The sequence below is a fragment of the Ptychodera flava genome, chromosome 2 (genome assembly GCF_041260155.1).
Source record: "Ptychodera flava strain L36383 chromosome 2, AS_Pfla_20210202, whole genome shotgun sequence".
NCBI classification, from domain to species: Eukaryota; Metazoa; Hemichordata; class Enteropneusta; family Ptychoderidae; genus Ptychodera; species Ptychodera flava.
This window is the reverse complement of record NC_091929.1, coordinates 37,285,242-37,306,704: the sequence shown is the minus strand read 5'-3', so window position 1 is coordinate 37,306,704 and position 21,463 is coordinate 37,285,242. Positions and strand designations below refer to the sequence as shown.

Here is a 21,463-nt window from a genome sequence, read left to right as displayed (position 1 = left end):
TGTGGATTTTTTTCATTTATATCAAATAGTTGAGTGCCCTCACAGATGACAGATAAATTATGAGAGTGGTCAAACAGGTGAATTAGGACAAGCAAAGCATTGTCTACAGTGCAAAATAAACTCAAAATCACAAACCACCTTCCCTGTGTCACACATTGCTCATTATAAATTACTTGAGACAGACAGTTCAAGTGTTCACACTGTTTTATTTGCATGCGATGTAAAATACCCCAAGCCATGTCTAGAGCAGCGACATTATTAAGTATTAAATATTCATGCTACAAAAGTTGATATAGTGTAAATTTTTGCTTTGTAAAAATCATATTTCCAGCTTACACTACCAGCCTGAATAATTGCACAAAGTCAGTTGACTCAATTGCTGTTTAATGGATTTCTCAAACAGATAGCATAAATTAAAATCACTAGAGTTCTGACAAAATACAAGAAGAAGTAATTCTTACATCTGACGGCCGATTACCATGGCACCAAATATACCATGGTGAGAGATTAGGTTAAGGCTTTCAATTGCTCCCATAATGCATTATGACATGACATCACTTCCTGTTTGGCACATGCAAATCTTCTATGCCCGATCCGTATTAGCTATACTGGCATTTCTAGTCTAAAGGTTACTTGCTTGAGATATGATCCTCATATCAAGATAGCAAAGTCTGGGAAAGTTGACAAGTTTCTCTGAAACTTTTGAAGTTCAAAACTTACGCATATAAAGCCTGAGGAAAAGAGTTGGGCTGCAATGTGTTTTATACATTTCTTCATAGAAAAAGTAACACCAACCAACCTGTAATACCCTTAATATCTACGCATTTTTATAAAATATTTTACAACACACAATTCCATGTTCAACAATGCCATTTTAGATTGGTCCATGGAAGCATTTATTTCATGGCAACGGTACACTCCAAAACTTTCTTTCTATTCACTGAAACTATCATAATGGATATTTCAGAATAGGACTAGTAATTGCCTATGAATCTAACTTTGTCCATGTCTTCGTCCAGTTGAGCATCTGTACATCCTTGATCTCATTGTAGACTTTGCATATGTCAAAGGTCAAATTAGCATAAGTATTGTGAGAACCAATCAAATACATTATATATCTTATATTGTAATCTTTCTTATATATTCTAATTAAAAAGTAAATTAAATAAATCATTACTGATAGCAGAATTTGAAACTGTTGTTTTCTTGGTTTGCCTGATTGGCTGGCTTATGTCATCACACCTGCTAAATAGCCAATCAGAAACAAGCTGTGACAGTTTTACAGCTGAGATGACACGGCTAAAACGCTTTATTTGTGTTCAAGTCAACATTGTGAAAATTTGGTGTCCACAGGGTGGAATTTTGTGCTTTCCACACAATGTAATGGTAGAATTCAACATGTACGAATTTCTCAGTTTATCCTGACAAACTTGGTAAATGAAACCATTATGCTGTTTAGCACCTATCAGCATAGAATACTGGCTGCACATTTCTGACACAAACTTTACATTCTTTAAAATTATATCCTTTGTTTTCATTTCTGATCTCTGAGCGTACACATATATTTGAAATTAATACACAGCTTCAAAATTTTCTGATCTGTGAACTTATATCAATTGCACCATATTCACTTCAATCTTGAATCTTACATCAAATATCCAAAAAACATATAATATCAAAAACTTGGATAGAGCAAAACTTCATGATCTTAGGCAGGAATACAAATCCCAAATTTCATGTGGAAAATGAAGTGTCCATATTTAAATGCAATTTCCAGGAAAATTTGACAAACAATACTGTGTACATTGTATCTATCATGTGCCTTCTTGGTCACATGACTGTCATGTGGTCTCTCCATCACATGATTAAAAATTATTTCTATAACGAATGCCATGTTTTGGAAGTAAATTGAAATCTCTTCTGATTGGAAAAAAAAGGTATATATTGTATCAAGGGTGGATCAGCAGTTCATAAATAGGACAAATAATACAACATGAATCACTAGGAAGTATAGAAGCATTGTGGTGCGGATTCCAGGTCTTGTACGGAGAAGTCTGTAACAGTAGTTGCTGAAAGAAAAAGAGAAATTGTATGTGAGTGATTGTGAAGGATACAAATATAAGACTTTGATAGAAACAGGTGCATATGTTGGTATTTTTTTACAACGGAAATACATAATGTATTAATGGAGCTGAAAATGTGAGCTGAAAAATCTGGTTGGATATATCAACATTGACCGCATTTATTTGTTTTCCAATCTGTGGAAGCACTATTCACACCTTTTGAACATTTGACCTTCCTTATTCAATCAATGAATTGTAACATACAAAATCCATTCAGTGCCAGCTGTAGTTTTTTCAACCAAAATTTTAGTGCAACATTTTCCAATATTTATGAATTTTTCTGTAACTTTTTTGACAATTTTGGACTAAATGGACATCATGTTTTATTGGCTACAGTTTTTGATCAAAATTTTTGGAAGAATCTGAAAAAATTGTCTGAATCTGACAAAAAAAATAGTCTGGGTTATAGGCGACAAAAATTGACTTTGGCACTATAAAGGTTAATGGTACAACAGCCTAAATAAAACAATTTATTCAAATTTGTAGTCAGATATGGTCATATCTCTTCAACCTCATTGCAGTATTGTGTTCCTTTAAAAAGCACCAAAGAAAAGACAAATTGTTTTCTTTGGTCATATTAATTTCTGAAATGCATTAGTCTAGAAACTTTAATGAGCTGCCATTTTATAAACATGAGGCCACCTCTGTCATTTTGAACTAACAATAGACAAAGGTCATCAAATGACTCCCATCATTTATTTTATTGATGACATTAATTTCAGTGTATCAGAACTGGATCTTTTTTACAGAACACATCCTGGCCATGATTCAGAAGCCTTCTAAAATGTCGTCTCTTTTCTCTTTCTGTCAGTGAATTCACTTCAGAGTAGCAAGTTGATTCTGTGTGTTCACAAATCATTCCCACGGCAGCTGTTTGTGTCACGTTTTACCCAAACCCACACACGTCATGTTATCATCCTAGTTTATTTCAACACATATATCCTACTAACTGAGAACAATACAGGTGCTGATACGAAAATCATCTGCTTTGTGCAAATTTCACATTTTCTAGGCAAATTTCAAAATGAATTTTACGAGATCATTAAAGTGGGTTCCATTATCGTATCATGACTCTAATATAGTGAAATGTCCCACAGCAAATTTCAACAACAGAAATATCTGATTGTCAAAACTCCACAATCTGAAAGGGCAATGATTCATTTTAATACACTGATTTCGCTGGTAAGCTGAATCTGAGTCTGAAAAGGTTCCTGACGATCAGTCTGTTTTTCAAGAAGCGAAGAATTGTCAGATAAAAATCTCAAATGATCACAGAAATTTAACAGAGAATAGGAGACTGAGAGGAAAATATTTGGGAAACTAGGTGGCATTTACTTTGGCAAAGCAGTCTTTCAGAGAGCACCACAGTGTACGACTATCACCATCTAGACATCTATAACAACATGCATCCAAACTGTCTCCCCTGAACTAAGTGTATTTGTTTGTTCTGGAACATCACATCAGCATACAAACATATGGCACATGTCAGCTCAACATCAGAGTAATAATGACAGCCCATACACATATCCCACTTACAATGTATTATTAATTCACTATCATGTGTAAATGTTTCATGTACCACAAGGAACACCCTCATTGTTTGAATTTTTGCACAAATAAGAACATCTAACGTCTGGTAGATTATTTATGAAGATCGGATGAGTTGTCGTGCAAACATGATCAAATTTCAATGTTACACAAGTCAACACAAAAGACTCGTTAATCTAGTGATGAACAATACTGCACACATAGTCTTTACAGTCTATGTGACAACCACGACCATATGTCAATTCAGAAACCTCGTTATATTTTAAAAGGACAAGCACAGAGTAAATATAACAGAGACATTGGCCAATCATTATAGGCAAAGAATCGGAAAATTTGCCTTGTAGTTACTCAGTATGAACTGTAACTATCAACAGCATACAGTCACAGCACCAAATAAAAAATCTCTATTGAATTCTCACCACTCCAATGAAAAGTAATGGCAGTAAAATTCTAAAAAGTCTCCTTTGATGTGATGGCTGAGGTACAAATTGTTCTAATGGCTGTGACTGGCACCAGACCCAGTATTGCCATCAATACAAATAATCTGAGCACAGCACTGATATTATGATGACCCTAAGCCATGCAAGATTTTGAAACCAAATCTCAGCATTTTCTCACAGCCACCAACTGACTGCATTGCAGTATGGGTACTGAGGGCCCCAGTGTTAGGCACTTGCAGCAAAAAAAGGCAAAAACTACCAGAAATATTGAATTTAACAAGATTTTGTGTAAATTCAAAAGCGTTTGCAGGAACTCCTATTACACAAAGCAATTTGCCTACCGCATATGCATGGTAGTTGATTATGAATTTCCACTTGGCTGACACTAAAATAATGTACACCACTATAACACTTGTGCTGCCTTGTCATACTGACTTTGCCTGGCCTACCTCATGTACCATATAAGGATATATGCAAATTAGCAGAAACAAACTATCTTTAACTTTTCAACTTAATTTTTGATGCTGTATAGATAGAATGGTGTGAGAACGGTTGAACTAAACTTACCTACGACCTCTGAACCATCTTCTTACTTGAGTTGTAAATGAGTTTGCATTACGAGCTGATTGAGAAGAAATGAAAGACAGACATCAGATGATACTTCATGAAGTTTGGATATTTCATATTCTGAATGAAAGCTGATGTTTGTTATTCGGCTTTAGCTTGATAAGGAAAAGAATTCTCAAAAGTTAGAGCAATACTGTCAACTATTTTGGAACACCAACTATATGTCCATGCTATTTGATTTCAAGATTTGAATGTAACTGGGAAACAATTCACGGTTTGAGAAAAGTGATGGAATCACAACATGAAAGTGAAAACCTCAATGCAACAACATTGAATACCAGAACACTAGCTGAGTTTTGTGTGCAGTTACACACAACATATGGATATGTATGTATAGCGATATGCAACAATCCCTTTTATAAGTTTCCACTGCTTAGAACATATGAGGAACAGTCAATGCTATCACATTGTCAAAACGTGTACATATATTTAGCAAACCCATATCATAGAGTTTGTAAGATTATAAAACAATCTGATGCAACAAATAAATACACTGATAACAAACACACAAACAAACGAATCAATCAATCAATCAATACAAGATTGTGGGTATCAGAAAAGGACAGGCTGTAGAGAATACTTACTCAGCGTATAGCTAGTCTGTCTATAGTTATTAAAATACTTACTCAGTGTACAGTTAGTTTGTCTAGTTCTCACAATACTTACTCAGTGTATAGCTGGTTTGTCTGGTTCTCAGAATACTTACTCAGTGTATAGCTAGTTTGTCTAGTTCTCACAATACTTACTCAGTGTATAGCTAGTTTGTCTAGTTCTCACAATACTTACTCAGTGTATAGCTAGTTTGTCTAGTTCTCACAATACTTACTCAGTGTATAGCTAGTTTGTCTAGTTCTCAGAATACTTACTCAGTGTATAGCTAGTTTGTCTAGTTCTCAGAATACTTACTCAGTGTATAGCTAGTTTGTCTAGTTCTCAGATTACTTACTCAGTGTATAGCTAGTTTGTCTGGTTCTCAGAATACTTACTCAGTGTATAGCTAGTTTGTCTAGTTCTCAGAATACTTACTCAGTGTATAGCTAGTTTGTCTAGTTCTCAGAATACTTACTCAGTGTATAGCTAGTTTGTCTAGTTCTCAGAATACTTACTCAGTGTATAGCTAGTTTGTCTAGTTCTCACAATACTTACTCAGTGTATAGCTAGTTTGTCTAGTTCTCACAATACTTACTCAGTGTATAGCTAGTTTGTCTAGTTCTCACAATACTTACTCAGTGTATAGCTAGTTTGTCTAGTTCTCACAATACTTACTCAGTGTATAGCTAGTTTGTCTAGTTCTCAGAATACTTACTCAGTGTATAGCTAGTTTGTCTAGTTCTCAGAATACTTACTCAGTGTATAGCTAGTTTGTCTAGTTCTCAGATTACTTACTCAGTGTATAGCTAGTTTGTCTGGTTCTCAGAATACTTACTCAGTGTATAGCTAGTTTGTCTAGTTCTCACAATACTTACTCAGTGTATAGCTAGTTTGTCTAGTTCTCACAATACTTACTCAGTGTATAGCTAGTTTGTCTAGTTCTCACAATACTTACTCAGTGTATAGCTAGTTTGTCTAGTTCTCACAATACTTACTCAGTGTATAGCTAGTTGTCTAGTTCTCACAATACTTACTCAGTGTATAGCTAGTTTGTCTAGTTCTCACAATACTTACTCAGTGTATAGCTAGTCTGTCTAGTTATTAAATACTTACTCAGTGTACAGTTAGTTTGTCTATAGTTATTAAAATACTTACTCAGTGTACAGTTAGTTTGTCTAGTTCTCACAATACTTACTCAGTGTATAGCTGGTTTGTCTGGTTCTCAGCAATGGTTCTCTGTCATCTTCAGGGTCTATTGTAAGTAGAAATTCTTTACTTGGTGGTCTTGGCGGTTGACTTTCTTCAAGTCTGAGTTGTTCCTGGGCTTGCATCAGTTGCTCTTCTACTTGAAGTCTCCGTTCTCTCTCAAGTTGAAGGGCAGACTGTGGACGTCAGATGCAAAACAAAATGTTACAATCAAACAAATCCATACATATATTTAATATATTCCTTTTTTATGAAAAGCTTTGTAGCAAGCGGCCATTTATTACTTTTGACTTCTAATTTCTCTTTATTCTGGGTAATATGCAAATGTGTGCACATATTTGACTGTAGAAGTGTGTATGTCTACATTTCAATGTATGAACATTTTTATTGTAACAAAACATTGCAGACAGCTTACTAATGATGCGTGAGTACACCCCAGCCTAACAGCTGCTTTCTCGTTTGAGTGTATTTCTGCTTCAATGACTACTGTGTGTTCACTGTATATGAATGCCTTTCTTTCTGAGTATAATTTTTGTATTTACAGAGCAATCTGTGTATTCTATTTTTCTATTACAATTTGTATATTGTGGTTGGAGGTCTAAAGTACTGAGCTGAAATTTACTGAATATATATTAATATATACATTATGAACATATGGACATATTCATGCATGCTACCCAATGCCAGTTACATAATATCATATATTCTGCATTAATGCAACAGTTTGGTATATCTATATTTTGAGTATATATGTCTTGGGGTAAGTATATTTTTATCTGTTTATGTTTTTAGAAATGTACATCCATCTGTATGTGTATACAAGTTTGCTTGTCAGTATGTTTTTCTCTATCAGATAATACACTGACGAAAATCTCGCTCCATCTCATCCTGAATAATCTATGAGTGTCACTAAACCCTGTGTCTCCCTGTCATCAGATACAATGTGCCCTGAAAACCAAGAAGCCTGTACTAGAAACCAAACCATCAGGAGATTGATCAACAGTGGCAGCAATGAAACACCCAAGGCAGTGAAACCCTTTGATACAGCATGCTCTGCTAATCCACCATATCAGAGAGGAGTGAGTGATATGATACAAACAGAGCAGTGATCTCTACTGCAGCAGCAATACAATCAGTGCAGTCTAGTAGAGTACAATGAGTAAATCACGCCACCTTGTATTGATAATATAAGCAAGATTTCATTCACTTTAATCTCTGATCCATTATTGGTTAACCAGCCTCATCATTTTCCTTAAGCAGAATTCCATTTTTGAAAGCGAAAAACCACTTTGGTCAGGCATTTATTTACGAATCAAAATTGTCCAGAAACTGGAAACATGCCAAAAGTGTGGATGAATCGTACCTTAACTCCCACTCACAGAGAGAATAGATAAAGAACAAGATTTCAGGAATGAGATAGATTTATGCCATGCTAATAACTGCTTTGCCTAATTTCAAACCTCAGCTTAGAATAGAGTAAGGTTAGGTTTGATACTCGTCACTATTTATGATCAATGTTATGGAGGTCATGGACAATTTGGAGATGCCATATCAAAAAAGTAAAGAAGAATAAAAAACTGACTTTTTGGCTTTTATTCACATCTTCCATGACACAGTAATTTTATCTTCAAGTCTTGTTGGTTTATAACACAAAAAGCATAAAACAAATTATTGCTTTGCTTCTCTAAAATTGCGAGAAAGACATAGCCTTCATAAAGCAAAATTTCAAAATGCAGCTTACTCCAACGGTGCTATTCTGGAATGTAAGAATGTGCAGCGTTCTACAGAGTCAGTATGCTCAAAAGATCACGTGATGGCAGTAAAGCAACAAAAATTGACTTTGGCATGCAACGGGTTTTACAGTTAGGGTAGCCTTAGGCTCTTAGCTTCTGGAAATTCTTAATGCCATACCCAAATGAAATCATTCCAATGTTGGACTTCCTTTCGTTTTTATTGACATCTTTTACGCCACTATGTATTATTTGTACATTATATCAGAGAAATTTCACCATTTGCTGTCAACACAACAAAGCCTGCTCCAAGCACCATATCCCATGATTCCAAATGGCAGGGGGTTAAAGGTCACAGAGAAGTCATGGATGGATGTTATTCCACCAAAGACACAAGTGCACAACCCAATGTCAACAAAAGCTGACATATTTCAGCCAAAAGAAATGGAATGAAATTACGGCAAACCATGCTGTCCATACAATTTATGAGTGCAGTACTCACTGTGGACAAGAGCCTACACTGTACCTTCTTTGTCTAAAAACAGAAAATTAAAAACTTTCCTTAAGAAATCTTAAACTTTCTGATGTTTCTCTAGTATGGTACAGGGTTATATTTTCAATTTTTGCCTTGCAAAATCAATAAAATGAATAAAGGCTTTTAGTTTATTACACCAACAGGTTGTTTTAAACTGACAATCATTTTCATGATATCTCCATGAAATCGATACCGGACAGGATTTTTCAAAAGTTTCGTGGCAGATTGTCGCTAACAAGCACTTTTGAAATGCTGTGTAATTCATACACCTTAGAATGACAGTCAAATGATCCACTTTACAGCAATGATGGTATTACTGGGCTAAATTTGGACTCACCTCAAGCTGTGCATTATCTTGTGCAAACTCTGAACGAGCCTGTTCAGATTCTTCAATACTGTGTCAAATGAAATGAAAATAAATTTTTAGTCACTCCATTCATAATGTTAATGCACTTTGATGCAGCCACATGCATTTAGCTGACATGTCAATATACGGATGAAAATGGCGTGTTACCGGGATTTGAAGTTGATTAAAGTGTTCATATTGTAATATTAGGTTGAAATATTCATAGTACAAATGAAATTGTACATTCTACTGAATTCAGTGATTCTAACCAATGCTTAGGGGCATTTTGCCCCTGCATCCAATATGAAGAAGGCACACAAAACGTTTTAAGTGCGGATCACGGAAACAAACAGTTGTTACAGGACAAAAACCCTGAGTTTTGTTGCTACAAATATTTGAGGAAACAAAAAATTGCTAAAATTATATAAATATCATATGTTATAAATATCATTACTGCAGCATTGTGATCACACAAGTCTGAGAATCTATTTGTCTAAGTACAGATAACAGATAACATACCGTTTACTTAGCATTATTAATTCACCCTCACTGATCTGTATCATGGATGGTTCCATTGTTGTGTTGGGGGAGTCAGCTTGGGTGGTGGGTGAGTCCGTTTCTGTGATATCTGGTGGCATTGCTATTGAAGTAGATTCAGTTAGAACATCCTGTTGTGCAGCCATCAATGGAGTTTCCTCAACTCTCTGCAGTTCAGTCCTCTCAACAATAGACTCTTCAACCTGCAGCAATCAGAAACAACCGACACCTTAATTAAGGAAGAAAGCGCCTCGGGGACAGATATTCGGACTCTCAAATTTCTACAATTCTTTTCTGGTCTACCACTTGTGGGGGCTCATTTTAAAGCTCTTAGAGAAAGAAAAACTTTCTCAGTCTTAGTTTTTTAAAAATCAAAATCCTATTTTTACCCTATAGAGTTAACACAGGGATGGCGGCCATTTTGAATTTCAATTATCGCAAAATGTTGAGTAATTTGTTTCGCTCGTTCCAAACTTTGCACGGTGACCCATGATTTTTATTGTTGATTTGATAAGAGAATGGTCGAAAGTGTTATTTAGGAATGTTTGAACAAAGGTTTAAGTCTTTCACTCTCGAGGCACATACTATCTTAAACCCATTTCAGTTTATTCCAACTGTGGTGGATAGTACGCCATACACTAAACCAAACTACTGACAAATAAAATATCACATACAGGCCTTATTGTTGTACTTCAATATTTCTCAGAAAAAATATATTTGCTAGAGCAATTATGCTTCTTTGATACCATTTACATTTATGAACAAAGTATGCAAACTAATGAGAAAGTTGTCAGATTTTAATACAGATAAAGTTTATGAATTTTTAGTGGATAGAGAGAGAGAGAGAGAGAGAGAGAGAGAGAGAGAGAGAGAGAGAGAGAGCGCAAGTGAACACTTTTGAGATTTACCTGTAGCTTATTCTGATAACTGTTTGCTAATTCTTGATATTGTTTGTCTAATAGCTGATATTGCATTTGTAACTCTAGAAGTCTGTTCTCGCTCTCCTGAAGACCTCTAGTTCCATGCTGTAACTGAATGGCTAGGTTGTTCTTCTCTTCCATGACTTTGGTCAGCTTGGTGGTCAGTTCTTGAACCCTGGGAAATGGTGAGTAGGTGTTGACAGAGGCAGGTAATCAGATGGAAGGAGGAAGGGATGGAAACAGGGACAGCAATCGGATGGGAGGAGGGTGGGATGGAGACAGAGACAGGCAATAAGATGGGAGGAGGAAGGGATAGAGACAGGCAGCAATCAGATGGGAGGAGGGTGGGATGGAGACAGAGACAGGCAATAAGATGGGAGGAGGAAGGGATAGAGACAGGCAGCAATCAGATGGGAGGAGGGTGGGATGGAGACAGAGACAGGCAATAAGATGGGAGGAGGAAGGGATAGAGACAGGCAGCAATCAGATGGGAGGAGGGTGGGATGGAGACAGAGACAGGCAATAAGATGGGAGGAGGAAGGGATAGAGACAGGCAGCAATCAGATGGGAGGAGGATGGGATGGCGACAGAGACAGCCAATAAGATGGGAGGAGGAAGGGATAGAGACAGGCAGCAATCAGATGGGAGGAGGGAGGGAGGGGGAAGGAGACAGGAACAACAATCAAGAGGGACAGAGACAGTGAAAGACAGAGATGAAGACAGATGGAAATACACAAACAGAAGGACATAGAAATAAAACATCAGAATTACAGTGACAAAATCCACACATATGGACACCAAGGCAGAATAAAGACAAGACATTGGTTATCACAATGTGTATCTTACTTTGTAAATCTAAATAACTGCATGACATTGGAGATACTATATATCACCATCTTCTGTGAGGACATGAATTTTCCTTTCCATCCTTTCAACTTTACAACTTTACTGTAGTAGTTTTAACAAGTTGTCAGTGAAAATAATGAAAATATGGTGAAGTGACTCTATCACTGTTGCTTAATCAGTGAAACCTAGAATTCATATGGACAATGGTGCAAACAAAACAGACTGCAGAAACGTAGATAGAACTGTAAGCATTCATGTGTATACATTTCTCTTCATGTCTTTAATTGTACTGCTATATTGTCTTCAGTGTGTTTTCCATGGAACACTGTAGTTATCAGAGGGAGATATTTATTTGGAGTATCAGTAGGTCCGTTGCTATGATCTTAGTGACATATCAACTCTGCAGCAATAATCAACACAGGTTACACTCACATCAGATATGCATCACAATTTAATATTTAAAGCAGCCTATGTACAACATGACATTGATGTCAGAAATCTTAGACTGTACCGGTATAATCTGATATCTCTGCCATGCATCACACTTTACTTTATCTGTTCATCCCTGATCTATTGTAAACAGATCCACACTCACCATTGATAACAAAAGGTTAGGGCCAAACCATGGTGGTAAAAGGGTTATATAGCCTATTTTGTGAAAGTATTACCAGATATCTTTGCCATGCATCACACTTATTTAACCTGTTTACCATTATAGTTTGGCCCAATTCTATAGCTTTCTATGGTAAAGTTGGATTCTACACAGGGAAATAGGGGTGAATCTATTACCTGATATCTTTGCCATGGAATCCATGCATGAAATCTTCAAATTCCTGATGTAGCCGCTGCCGTTCTTCCTCAGAATAATGCAAATCTTCCGTCAGCTTCCTCACCTGTTCCGTGCTCACCCGTTCAAGTTCATTCCGTTGATTTTTCAAGTCCTTGTTTTCAACCCTGAGGTCGTTGACCTCAACCTCATATCTTGCAATGTCAGATTTGCATGTCACATTTTCCTGACTCAGCTCAGTCAGATCCTTCTCAAGTGAGTCAGTCCTTGTTTGCAACTTATCTTTTTCATCGCGAAGCTCACCCACTTCTGCCTCAAACTTTTCAATTGCACTTTTTTGAGAAATGCTTTCAGCACTGAGCTGTTTCACTTGTTTTTCGAGAGAATCCCGTTCCTGTTCTATTCTATCACTTTCCTCTCTCAGTGTTTTACAATCATGAATGTGCTGACTTGAAATCCTTTCTATCTCACTTGCTAACTTTACATTTTGACTTCGCATTTCGTCATTTTCGTTTTCCGATTCTTCAAAACGTTCTCGTAACGACCTCAATTCTGTTTCAGCGGAATCTTTTTCCTCTTCAATGCCACGCAAGTATTTTTGTAAGTTTGTGAATTTCTCTAATTCAGTCATAAACTGTTTATTTTCCTCTGCAAGTTCATCAATCTGGGATTCAAGTTCTTGTTCCCGAGCCTGAACTTGCCAGAGTTCGTTATTTAATTCCTCATGTGTCGTTTTCAGTGAGTTCATTTGATTGGTCAACTCCCTGTTCCGTTGCTTGACAGCGTCCATTTCCTCCACTTCTTTCTTCAGCTCGTTCATTTCCCACGTCAGTTTCTCCTTTTCGCCTTCACTTTCACTTAAAGCGTTCCTCACCTTGTCCACTTCACTTTCATATTGTGCCCTGGTTTCCGTGTTTTTCCGGTCCATTTCAGATTTGATGTTTTCCAGCTGCACTTTAATCTCAGAGTTTTGTTTTTCCAAAAGAGTTCTCAATTTCTGCAGTTCAGCTTGAAGTTCATTATTTTCATTTTTTGTGGCTTTGTACTCACTTTTCATTTTCACAAGGTGGCTGTGGTAAAGTGTATTTTTCTGATTCAGTTTTTCAAACTCTGCATTTTGTTCTTCTTTTTCTGCGTTCACAGCGACAAGTTCAAGTTCAACTGAATTAACCTGAGCCTCCTTCTCATTCAAACTCTGTTGCAATGAAGTGAGTGTATTTTTCAAAGCCTCACATTCCTCCACGGCTTTTCTGTACTTTTCCGACACTGAAGTGAGTTCATTTTTAACAGATGTGGATTCGTGTGTCTTTTCATCAGAAGATTGGCGTAGTGTCTCCACCTCGTATTTTGCATGTTGCATTTGTGTCTGCCACTCATCTCTCTCCTTGATCAATCCTTCACTGACTTCCACTTTTTCATTCTCAAGTTCCTCTACTTTCGATTCCAAATCTTCACAAGCTAGCTTCATATTTTGTATCTGGCTTTGTAGTTTTTCACTTTGTCTCCTCAGAAAATCCTTTTCATTCTGCGATGATTCCAGATCCCATTTCAGCTCAGAGATCAATTCTTCAGAGTTCTCATGTTCAGTGCGCAGTCTTTCTAACTCAGAGCTCGACTCCTGAAGTCTCTCACACTGTTCTTTCAAATCAGCCTTTTCCGCACTCAACTCATCCACTGTCTGTTTCAGATCTGTGATCGCTTCTCCAAGTCTCTCGCATTCTGTCCTCGAATCTTCTAGCTGTCCTTTGTGATTTTGCAACTCGGCTTCAGCTTGATGTTTCTGCTCTGCTATCTCGTTCAACTGTTTCATTATTTCTTCACTATTCTGTCCAGTCATGGCATTTGTCATTTCCAATTCTCTGATTTGCTTTTCCATGTCAAGTTTCTGCAATTGAAGGTTTTCCATTTCTTCCATAATGCTGTTCTTTTGAACATTAGTCTCCTCTAGCTCATGTTGAATCCGTTCTCTCTCCGTCATAAACTCTGACCTTAATTTGTCATTTTCAATCTGTGATATATTTAGATTTCCCTCCAAACTTTCAGATCTCTCTACGTGGGTCTGTACCTCTGCCTGTAGATTGGATTTTTCATCTTCAAGTTCCCTGAGCTGTTCTGCAAACTCCTGACTGACAGATTGAAGTCTCTCTTCTAGTTGTTTCTTCTCATCAGTAAGTTGCCTGGTCACAGAATGAGCTTCATCAATTTCTTTGTACAATGCCTCTATACCTTCTTTTTGAAATTCCTGTCTTTCTCGGACCATTTCTTCCAGCTGCTTCTGCAAAGTGTCATTTTCCTGTTCTTTGGCCAGTTTCTCTGATTTCAGATTTTCTGCATTGAGTGACAGCTGCTCAATGGTTTCTGCAAATTCTGCCTCCTTGCTTTTCAGGTTTTCTTCCAAAATTTCTCTTTCATTTTGCAAAACTGAAATATTGTTCTGAGTTTTCACTGCTTCCTCTTTTGCGTCCTTCAGGGCATCTTGATACTGCTGCAAAGATCGTTCATTATCTTCAATTCTCAATTTTAAATCTTTGACTTCTTGCTCTGCGATATTCTTCTCCTCTTGTTGTATTGCCAACTGCTCCTGTAACTCCATGAGCCTGTCCTGAGCATGTTGGAGGTCTCCTAGTATCTGTTCCTGCCCAGCACTTTGTTGACTGAGCTCTTCTTCCTTTGAAGCATACTCCCTCTTTTGGGTGTCCAGCTCATTTTGTAGCTTGAGTTGCTCTTCCTCCTTCAGTTCACACTCCCTCCTTTGTTTGGCAAGCTCATTCTGTAACTGTAGAAGATCTTCCTCTTTCGAAGCACACTCCCTCTTCTGAGTATCAAGATCACTGTTGAGCTGTCCAATATTCAGAGTCAGTTTTTCTATAACACTGTCTTTTTCTGAGACAGCACTTTTGGTTGCCTCAAGGTCTTCTCTCAGTCGTTGCTGGATCTCACTCTCTCCTCCCCTTGAATCTCTCAAAACCTTCAACTCTTCTTTCAAGTCATCTCTTTCCTTTGCGGAGGTGTCTCCCTTTACTTTCAACTCTTTCGCTTTCTCTAACAATTTTCCGTATCTCTTTTTGACATTCTCAATTTCTGTCTTAAGTTTTTCAAGCTCAGCTTCATGACTCTCCTTCTGTTCCGACAGACTTGTTTCCAAGTCCGATAGTTTGCTGTCTTTCTCACTGAAACTCACATTCAATGATTCCAGGTGGCTGTCTCTTTCTCTAGCTTGTTGCCGCAAGAGTTCCACTTCTTCCTGAGCCCTCTGTAGTTCTGCTTCAAGCGCTTCAACCTGCTTTGCATTGTTCTCGGAAGACTCCTTCAAAGCCCCAACCTCACTCCTCTGGAGTGACTCTGCCTGATGTAGCTGAGCCGTTGTTTGCTCAATCACTTTCTCTTTCTGAACAGTGGCTTCTTGCAGATTACTGACATACAACTCGTAATCCTTGATTCTGTTATTTAGTTCAATTCTTTCTTCTTGAAGCTCTTCTACATGGTTTTCAACCTGAGCTTTTTCTTCTCGCAATTTATTGATAGATTTATTTCTCTCCTCAATCAATGTCTTCTGATTGGTGAGTCGTTCCTGCATCCCTTCCAACTCCTGATTAAACATGGTCTCTTTTTGACTGATGACTTTGTGTAAGTTCTGCAACTCCTCTTGCCAGCGGCTGTCATTTCCTTGATAATTCTCTTGTAGGTTTTCAATGGTGATGGACTTTGTTTTGGATTCTTCTTCAAGCTGCTGGGTGTAGACGCCGGAAGCATCAAGCTTCTCTTGAAGAGCTACAACCCTCGCTTCAGCCTGCTCACACTGATCAATCAGATTCTCCATTTCTTGAAATTTCTCCGAGATATCGGCATCTTTCCTCTGAATTTCTTCGTTTTTCTGTATCATCTCATTCTCCTTGGATTCTTTTTCCTCTTCCATTTGCTGTATGTACTTCCCGGCAGAGTCAAGCTTTTCCTGCAGGGATGCAACTTCTCCCACACTTTGCTGGTACTTCTGTAGCAGAGACGCAATTTCATCATCCTTGTTAGCGATTTCTGTTTGCTTCATTTCAATTTCTGCATCTCTCTTGGCTATCTCATCATCACGTAACTGCTGGACAACCTTCCTTGAAGCCTCTAACTCTTCTTGCAATGCCATGGCAACTGCATCCCTCTCCTGGAACTTGTGCGTCATGCTCTCCATCTCAGTATCTTTGTTTGTGATTCTTTCCTCAAATTCTTGTATATTTCTGTCCCTTTGCTGTAGTGCCTCTTTCAACTGAATCATCTCAAAGTCAAAATTACTATCCTTTTCTTGCACCTGCATTTTCAAACTTTCCATCAAGTTATCCTTGTCTGCAACTTGCCCGACAAGTCTCTTCACTTCCTGTTCTTTTTCAGAGATACTCTTTTTCATGGATTCTATTTGAGCCACGAACGTTTCCTCATTGTCGATAACTTTCTGTGTCAACTGTTCAACCATTTCCTTTTTCTCATGCAGGTCCAATGCAGCCTTTTCAAACTTGCCTTTCAGGTTTTCATAACTTTCCTGAGTCACCTTGAGCTCAGATTCCAGTTCTTGGATCCTCTTTCCGGTGAGATCCAACATTGCTGCCTTTTCCTGTTTCATTTCCGTCTCCCTCTTCACGCTTTCCGTCTCCTGTTGTAGCTGCTCCTTCAAGTCAGAGTTCATCTGTGTCAGTTCTTCCAGCTGACCTTGAAGTCTGAGGACCTGTTCTTTGTGCGTCTCTTCCATGCTCATTTTAGATTCATTGGCTTCTTTCTGCAAACCCTCCACCTCAATGTCTCTTGTTCGCACAGATTCCTGAGCCGTGAAAAGCTCTTCAGTCAGTTTTGTTATCTGCCCACCATACTGGTTCTGCATGTTTTCTATAGTTTGCTGCTTTTCTCTTCCTTCTGCTTCCAATTTTTGTTGAATTTCTTTTAGATTTTGAATCTCCGCAGACATTGTATTGTTCCTCCGGCAGACCTCCTCTAGCTGCTCAGTGAACTGACTGGCTCCCCTCTTTGCAACCTCCAGCTTTCCTTCAGTCTCAGCAAGCTGTTTTCTCAATTGTTCAACCTCCCTCTGTGAGACATCTAGATGTTCCTTCATCTCTGCAGACAAAGTTTTCATGCCATGAAGCTGTTCTGACAATTGTTCTCCTTCCCTCTGAGCACTGTTTAATTGTTCATCAAGACTAGCCGACTTCTCTTCCTCTTCTTGTAACTTCTCTTTGGTATTTCTCAGTTCATCTTGGTTGCAATTCAAATCTTCCTGCAATTTTGACAAGCTACCTTGAGTCTCAGAGAGCTGGTTTTGAGCTTACTCTAACTCTTTCATCAGCTCCCTTTCCTTGACTTGGAACTGTTCCTGAAGCATTGAAGCAATCTTCTGCTTTTCTGTAGCTTCCTCTTTCAGTGTTTGAATTGTTGCCATAGAAACTTGCAACTCTTCGTTCATAGCTTGTACTTCACCTTCTTTACTCTCCATATCTTGAACAAGTTGCTGTTTGTTTCTCTCCACTTCCTGTTGAAGAGAGTGTATTTCCTGCTCTTGTTTTTCTACAGTTGAACTGAATGTTTGCTCCATGGTGGTGAAATTTTGATCTTTCTCCGCCACCTGTTCGTTTAGCTTCTTTAACTCAGAATCATGGTCTTGCATCAATGTCTCGATCTTCAACTTACTTTCTTCTTTGAAAGAAGCAAGCTCATCATTTGTCTTTTCTAGCAGTTCCTTGGTATTCTCCAACTGCTCTCTGTGATCACTGATGGTTTTTTCACATCCGCGGATCTGTTCTTCAAGTTGCTGGATTGCTGCAATTTTAGCCTGCATGATTTCTGTGGTTGCCGACAGATTTTTATCAAGCTGAGCCGCTCTCTCTCCTGTGCTAAACCTAGCTCAGTATTCAGCAGAGATTCTTTCTCAGATCCCTCCTGTCCAAGCATTTCTATGACTTTGTTCTTCTCATGGAGCTGGCTGGTTAGGCCTTCGATCTCTCTGTTTGCAGTTTGTAGTTTCTCTTTACTAATTTCAATATCTTGTTGTGCGCCCTCTAACTGATTCAACAACTCACTGATGGTTCCTTGCAAATTATCTTTGCTCATTTCATTTTCCTGTTTCAGATTATCAATATGGCTAACATATTTTTCAATTTCTTTCAAAGATGACGCTTTTTGCGTCACAATTTCTTGTTTCAGAACTTCAATGTCAGACAGGTGTCTGACGACCTCTTCTTTCTCTGCCTTCACACTTGTTTGAAGATCTCCATTTGCCAAATTTAGCTGACGGGTCTGTTCCATCTCTTGGTTGAGTTGTGATGTTTTCTCTGCTAATTCATCTGAAATTACTTGTATGTTAGCCTTCAGTGAGTCATTCAAAGCTTGCTGTTCTTGCACTTGGACATTAAACTTGTCCCTTGCCACAACTGTGCTTTGTAAATCAGTCTTTGTCTGTTCTAACTCAGCTTCAACACTCTGACGCAGCTCTTCCAGACGATCTTCATTTCCTCTAGCATTATGTTCTATCAACTCAATGACAGTCTCTTTCTCTTTGACAACCATTTTCAGATTATCCTTCTCAGCTTCGCTTGACTTCAGTCTGTTCTTGAACTCTTCTACTGTTCTTTCAAACAGCTCCTGCTGCTGGGTGCATTCCTCCTGTAACTCTGTAATTTGACTCTTTGCCATGTTCAAATCTTGACTTAGAACATTCACCTCCTGTGCGGCATTCTGCTTTGCACTCTCCAGATGGTGGACTTTTTCCTGGATCTGTTTATTAAGTTCTTCCATGTCTTTATTCTGTGACTGCAACCGCTCTGTCAGTCTTGTAATGTGTCCCTGGAAAGACTCCTCATTCTGTTTTATCTCGTCCTGTAACCTAGCAACCATCTGGGCACTATCCCTGGCTTGTTCCTCTAGAGCTGTCTTCTCATCTAAAGCTTGCTGTCTGCTTTCTTCCAGCTTGGTCAATTCCTCTCTCAATGTTGTCTGGCTCTCTTCAGCTGCTGTTTTCACACTTTCCAGAGTCTCATTCATCTTTAGGATTTCACTCTCACGATTTTTAAGCTCCTGTTCAGTATCTGACTGCAAGACTCTGAATTTTTCTGACATCTCATTCCTCTCTTTTTCAAACCCTTGTATCAAATCTGTCAATTCTTTCTCCTTTTCAATCAAGCTCTCCCTCAAGGAACCCATCTGATTTTTGGCTTCATCAAATTCTCGAAGCAGAGACGACTTTTCAACTTCTAATGTTCTGAGCTCATCTTCTACACTTTGCAGTTTAGTGTTGCTTTCTCTCACCTCATCCTCTAGACTCTGTACTTTAAGAATTGTCTTGGATTTCTCTTCATCAAGGTTTCCTAATTGCGCCTGCAGAGCAGAAAATCTCTCCTCAGCTAAGTGAATGCTTTCTTCTAACTCACGGATCTTACCATCTTGAGCAACTGCAATCTCTGTCTTCTCCATAACCCTTGCCTGCAGAGACTCGCTTTCTGTTACAAGTGACTGAAGCTCTTCTTGCAAATTCTTAACTTGGGCATCTTTCCCCTGTATCTCATCTGTTCTCTTGGCGAGCAACTCCTGCAGTGAATTCACTTCTTCTGCCAGTGTTTCACGATCTTTCTCCAGAGAGACGACCTCAGCAATCTTCTTCTGAAGTTCATCCTCCTTCCCAGCCAAGGTCTCCCCAAGCTTGTTCAGCTCCCTGATCACTGTCTCTTTTTCTTCACTGAGTGCTTTCACAGCCTTCTCTTTCTCTTGTATTTCATCTAAAGCTTGCTGTTCCAGTTTTTCACATTGTTCTACTTTAGACTGCAGTCCTCTTTCAAGATCTGCAATTTTCCCTTCAGAGCTCAGCTTGGTTTCTTCTAAATCATGTTTTGTTCTTTCAAGTTCTTTCTTTGCATCATCAAGAGCTTCTCTGAAACTCTCTATGTGCTTTTGATGTTCCTCTTTCTCGTCTGTTGACCTTGCTCTTTCTTCCTCCAGGGCGTTATTCAGACTACTCAGATCATCTTGAAGGCTTTGTAACTGCAGTTCTGATCGCTGCATCAATGCCTGCTGTTGCTGCTTCTCTTCTGTCAGTTGTTGTTCAGCCTGCAGTAACTGTTCCTGAGTTGACTTCAACTCTGTCTGAAGTCTTTGATGGTCCTCATTCTGTTGAGCTAGCTGTGTCTCTAAGTCTTTTGAAGCTAGTGTCAGATTTTCAATCTCACTTTGCAGCCCTGAGATCTGCTTTGTGGAAGAGTCATCTAGTTTTGTATATTCTTCCTTTGCTGCCTTCAGTTGCTCTTGATAGCTTGTTTCCTTGTCCTGTATGAGCTGCAGCGTTTGTATCAACTGATCCTGGACTGATTTACACTGACTGTCTTTGTCATGCAGTTCCTGTTGACTGGTTTTGAAGTCTTCACCCATCTTCTGGACTGCCTCTTCCAATCGTTGCTTCTCACTCTGCTGCTGTGCTAACTCTCTCTCCAGATCGCTGACCTGCTCGAGCAGAGAGGTGATTTTCGATTCCACCTTCATTCCTTCTACGGATTGATTCTCCTGAAGGACTTCAATCTCTCGTCTTGCACTGTTGATTTCCAGACCCATCTCTTGTATCTCTAGACTCTGCTGTTGCAGCTTCGCAGACATATCCTCAATGGTCCGTTTCCTTTTCTCAATCTCCTCATCCTTCTCTCTTCCCTGCATCTGTAAATCTTCATTCTCTTTCTTGCCGTGTTCAAGTCTATTTTCCAGCTGTCCCTTCTCTGCACTGAACTTTGCCCTCTCTTCTTCGATAGATCTATTTGCATGATCTAGTTCGGTCTGTAATGTCTCCAGAGCAACTTCAAGTTCATCACTCCTTTGAATTGAATCTTTTTCCTTTTCTTGAGTCCTGCCCAGCTCCACCTGAAGTTCTGCGATTTCAGTCTCTTTGCTGGCAAACTTTTCGGCTAATGATTGCACCTCAGCTTCTCTCTGCTCAAGTCTCTCACTCACACCTGCAAACATCTGTTCCTTTTCGTTCAGCTTCTCATCAACAGCACCCTTCTCAATGGCAAGGTTGGATAGTTGCTGGGTTAATGACACAATTTGGTTTTCGCAGTCAGATTTCTGCTGTTCCAATGCTGACAGCTGCTGTCTAATATTTTGGCACTCACTTTCCAAAGAATCTGTGTTTTCACTCTGTAATACAAAAAATGTATCTTTTTAGTTATACCTCCTTCTTCAAATATCTATTGATAAAATGAAACGTAGAGAGCTCT

The 21,463-nt window shown here is 38.6% G+C and overlaps 1 protein-coding gene across 1 annotated transcript in view; it reads right to left on the bottom strand.

The window, feature by feature from the left end:
- Window positions 1–367: 367 nt before the first annotated feature.
- The window catches only part of LOC139149959 (golgin subfamily B member 1-like), a 45,922-nt gene continuing 24,826 nt past the window's right edge, over window positions 368–21,463 (bottom strand). The window contains exons 14-22 of the mRNA XM_070722054.1: window positions 17,942–21,383; window positions 12,239–17,537; window positions 10,592–10,778; window positions 9,666–9,886; window positions 9,138–9,195; window positions 8,768–8,800; window positions 6,525–6,711; window positions 4,679–4,733; window positions 368–2,069 (exon numbers count right to left, since the gene is read on the bottom strand). Coding sequence (XP_070578155.1) covers window positions 1,961–2,069; window positions 4,679–4,733; window positions 6,525–6,711; window positions 8,768–8,800; window positions 9,138–9,195; window positions 9,666–9,886; window positions 10,592–10,778; window positions 12,239–17,537; window positions 17,942–21,383 — 9,591 coding nt within the window. The 3' untranslated portion in view covers window positions 368–1,960. The remainder of the gene's footprint in view (window positions 2,070–4,678; window positions 4,734–6,524; window positions 6,712–8,767; window positions 8,801–9,137; window positions 9,196–9,665; window positions 9,887–10,591; window positions 10,779–12,238; window positions 17,538–17,941; window positions 21,384–21,463) is intronic.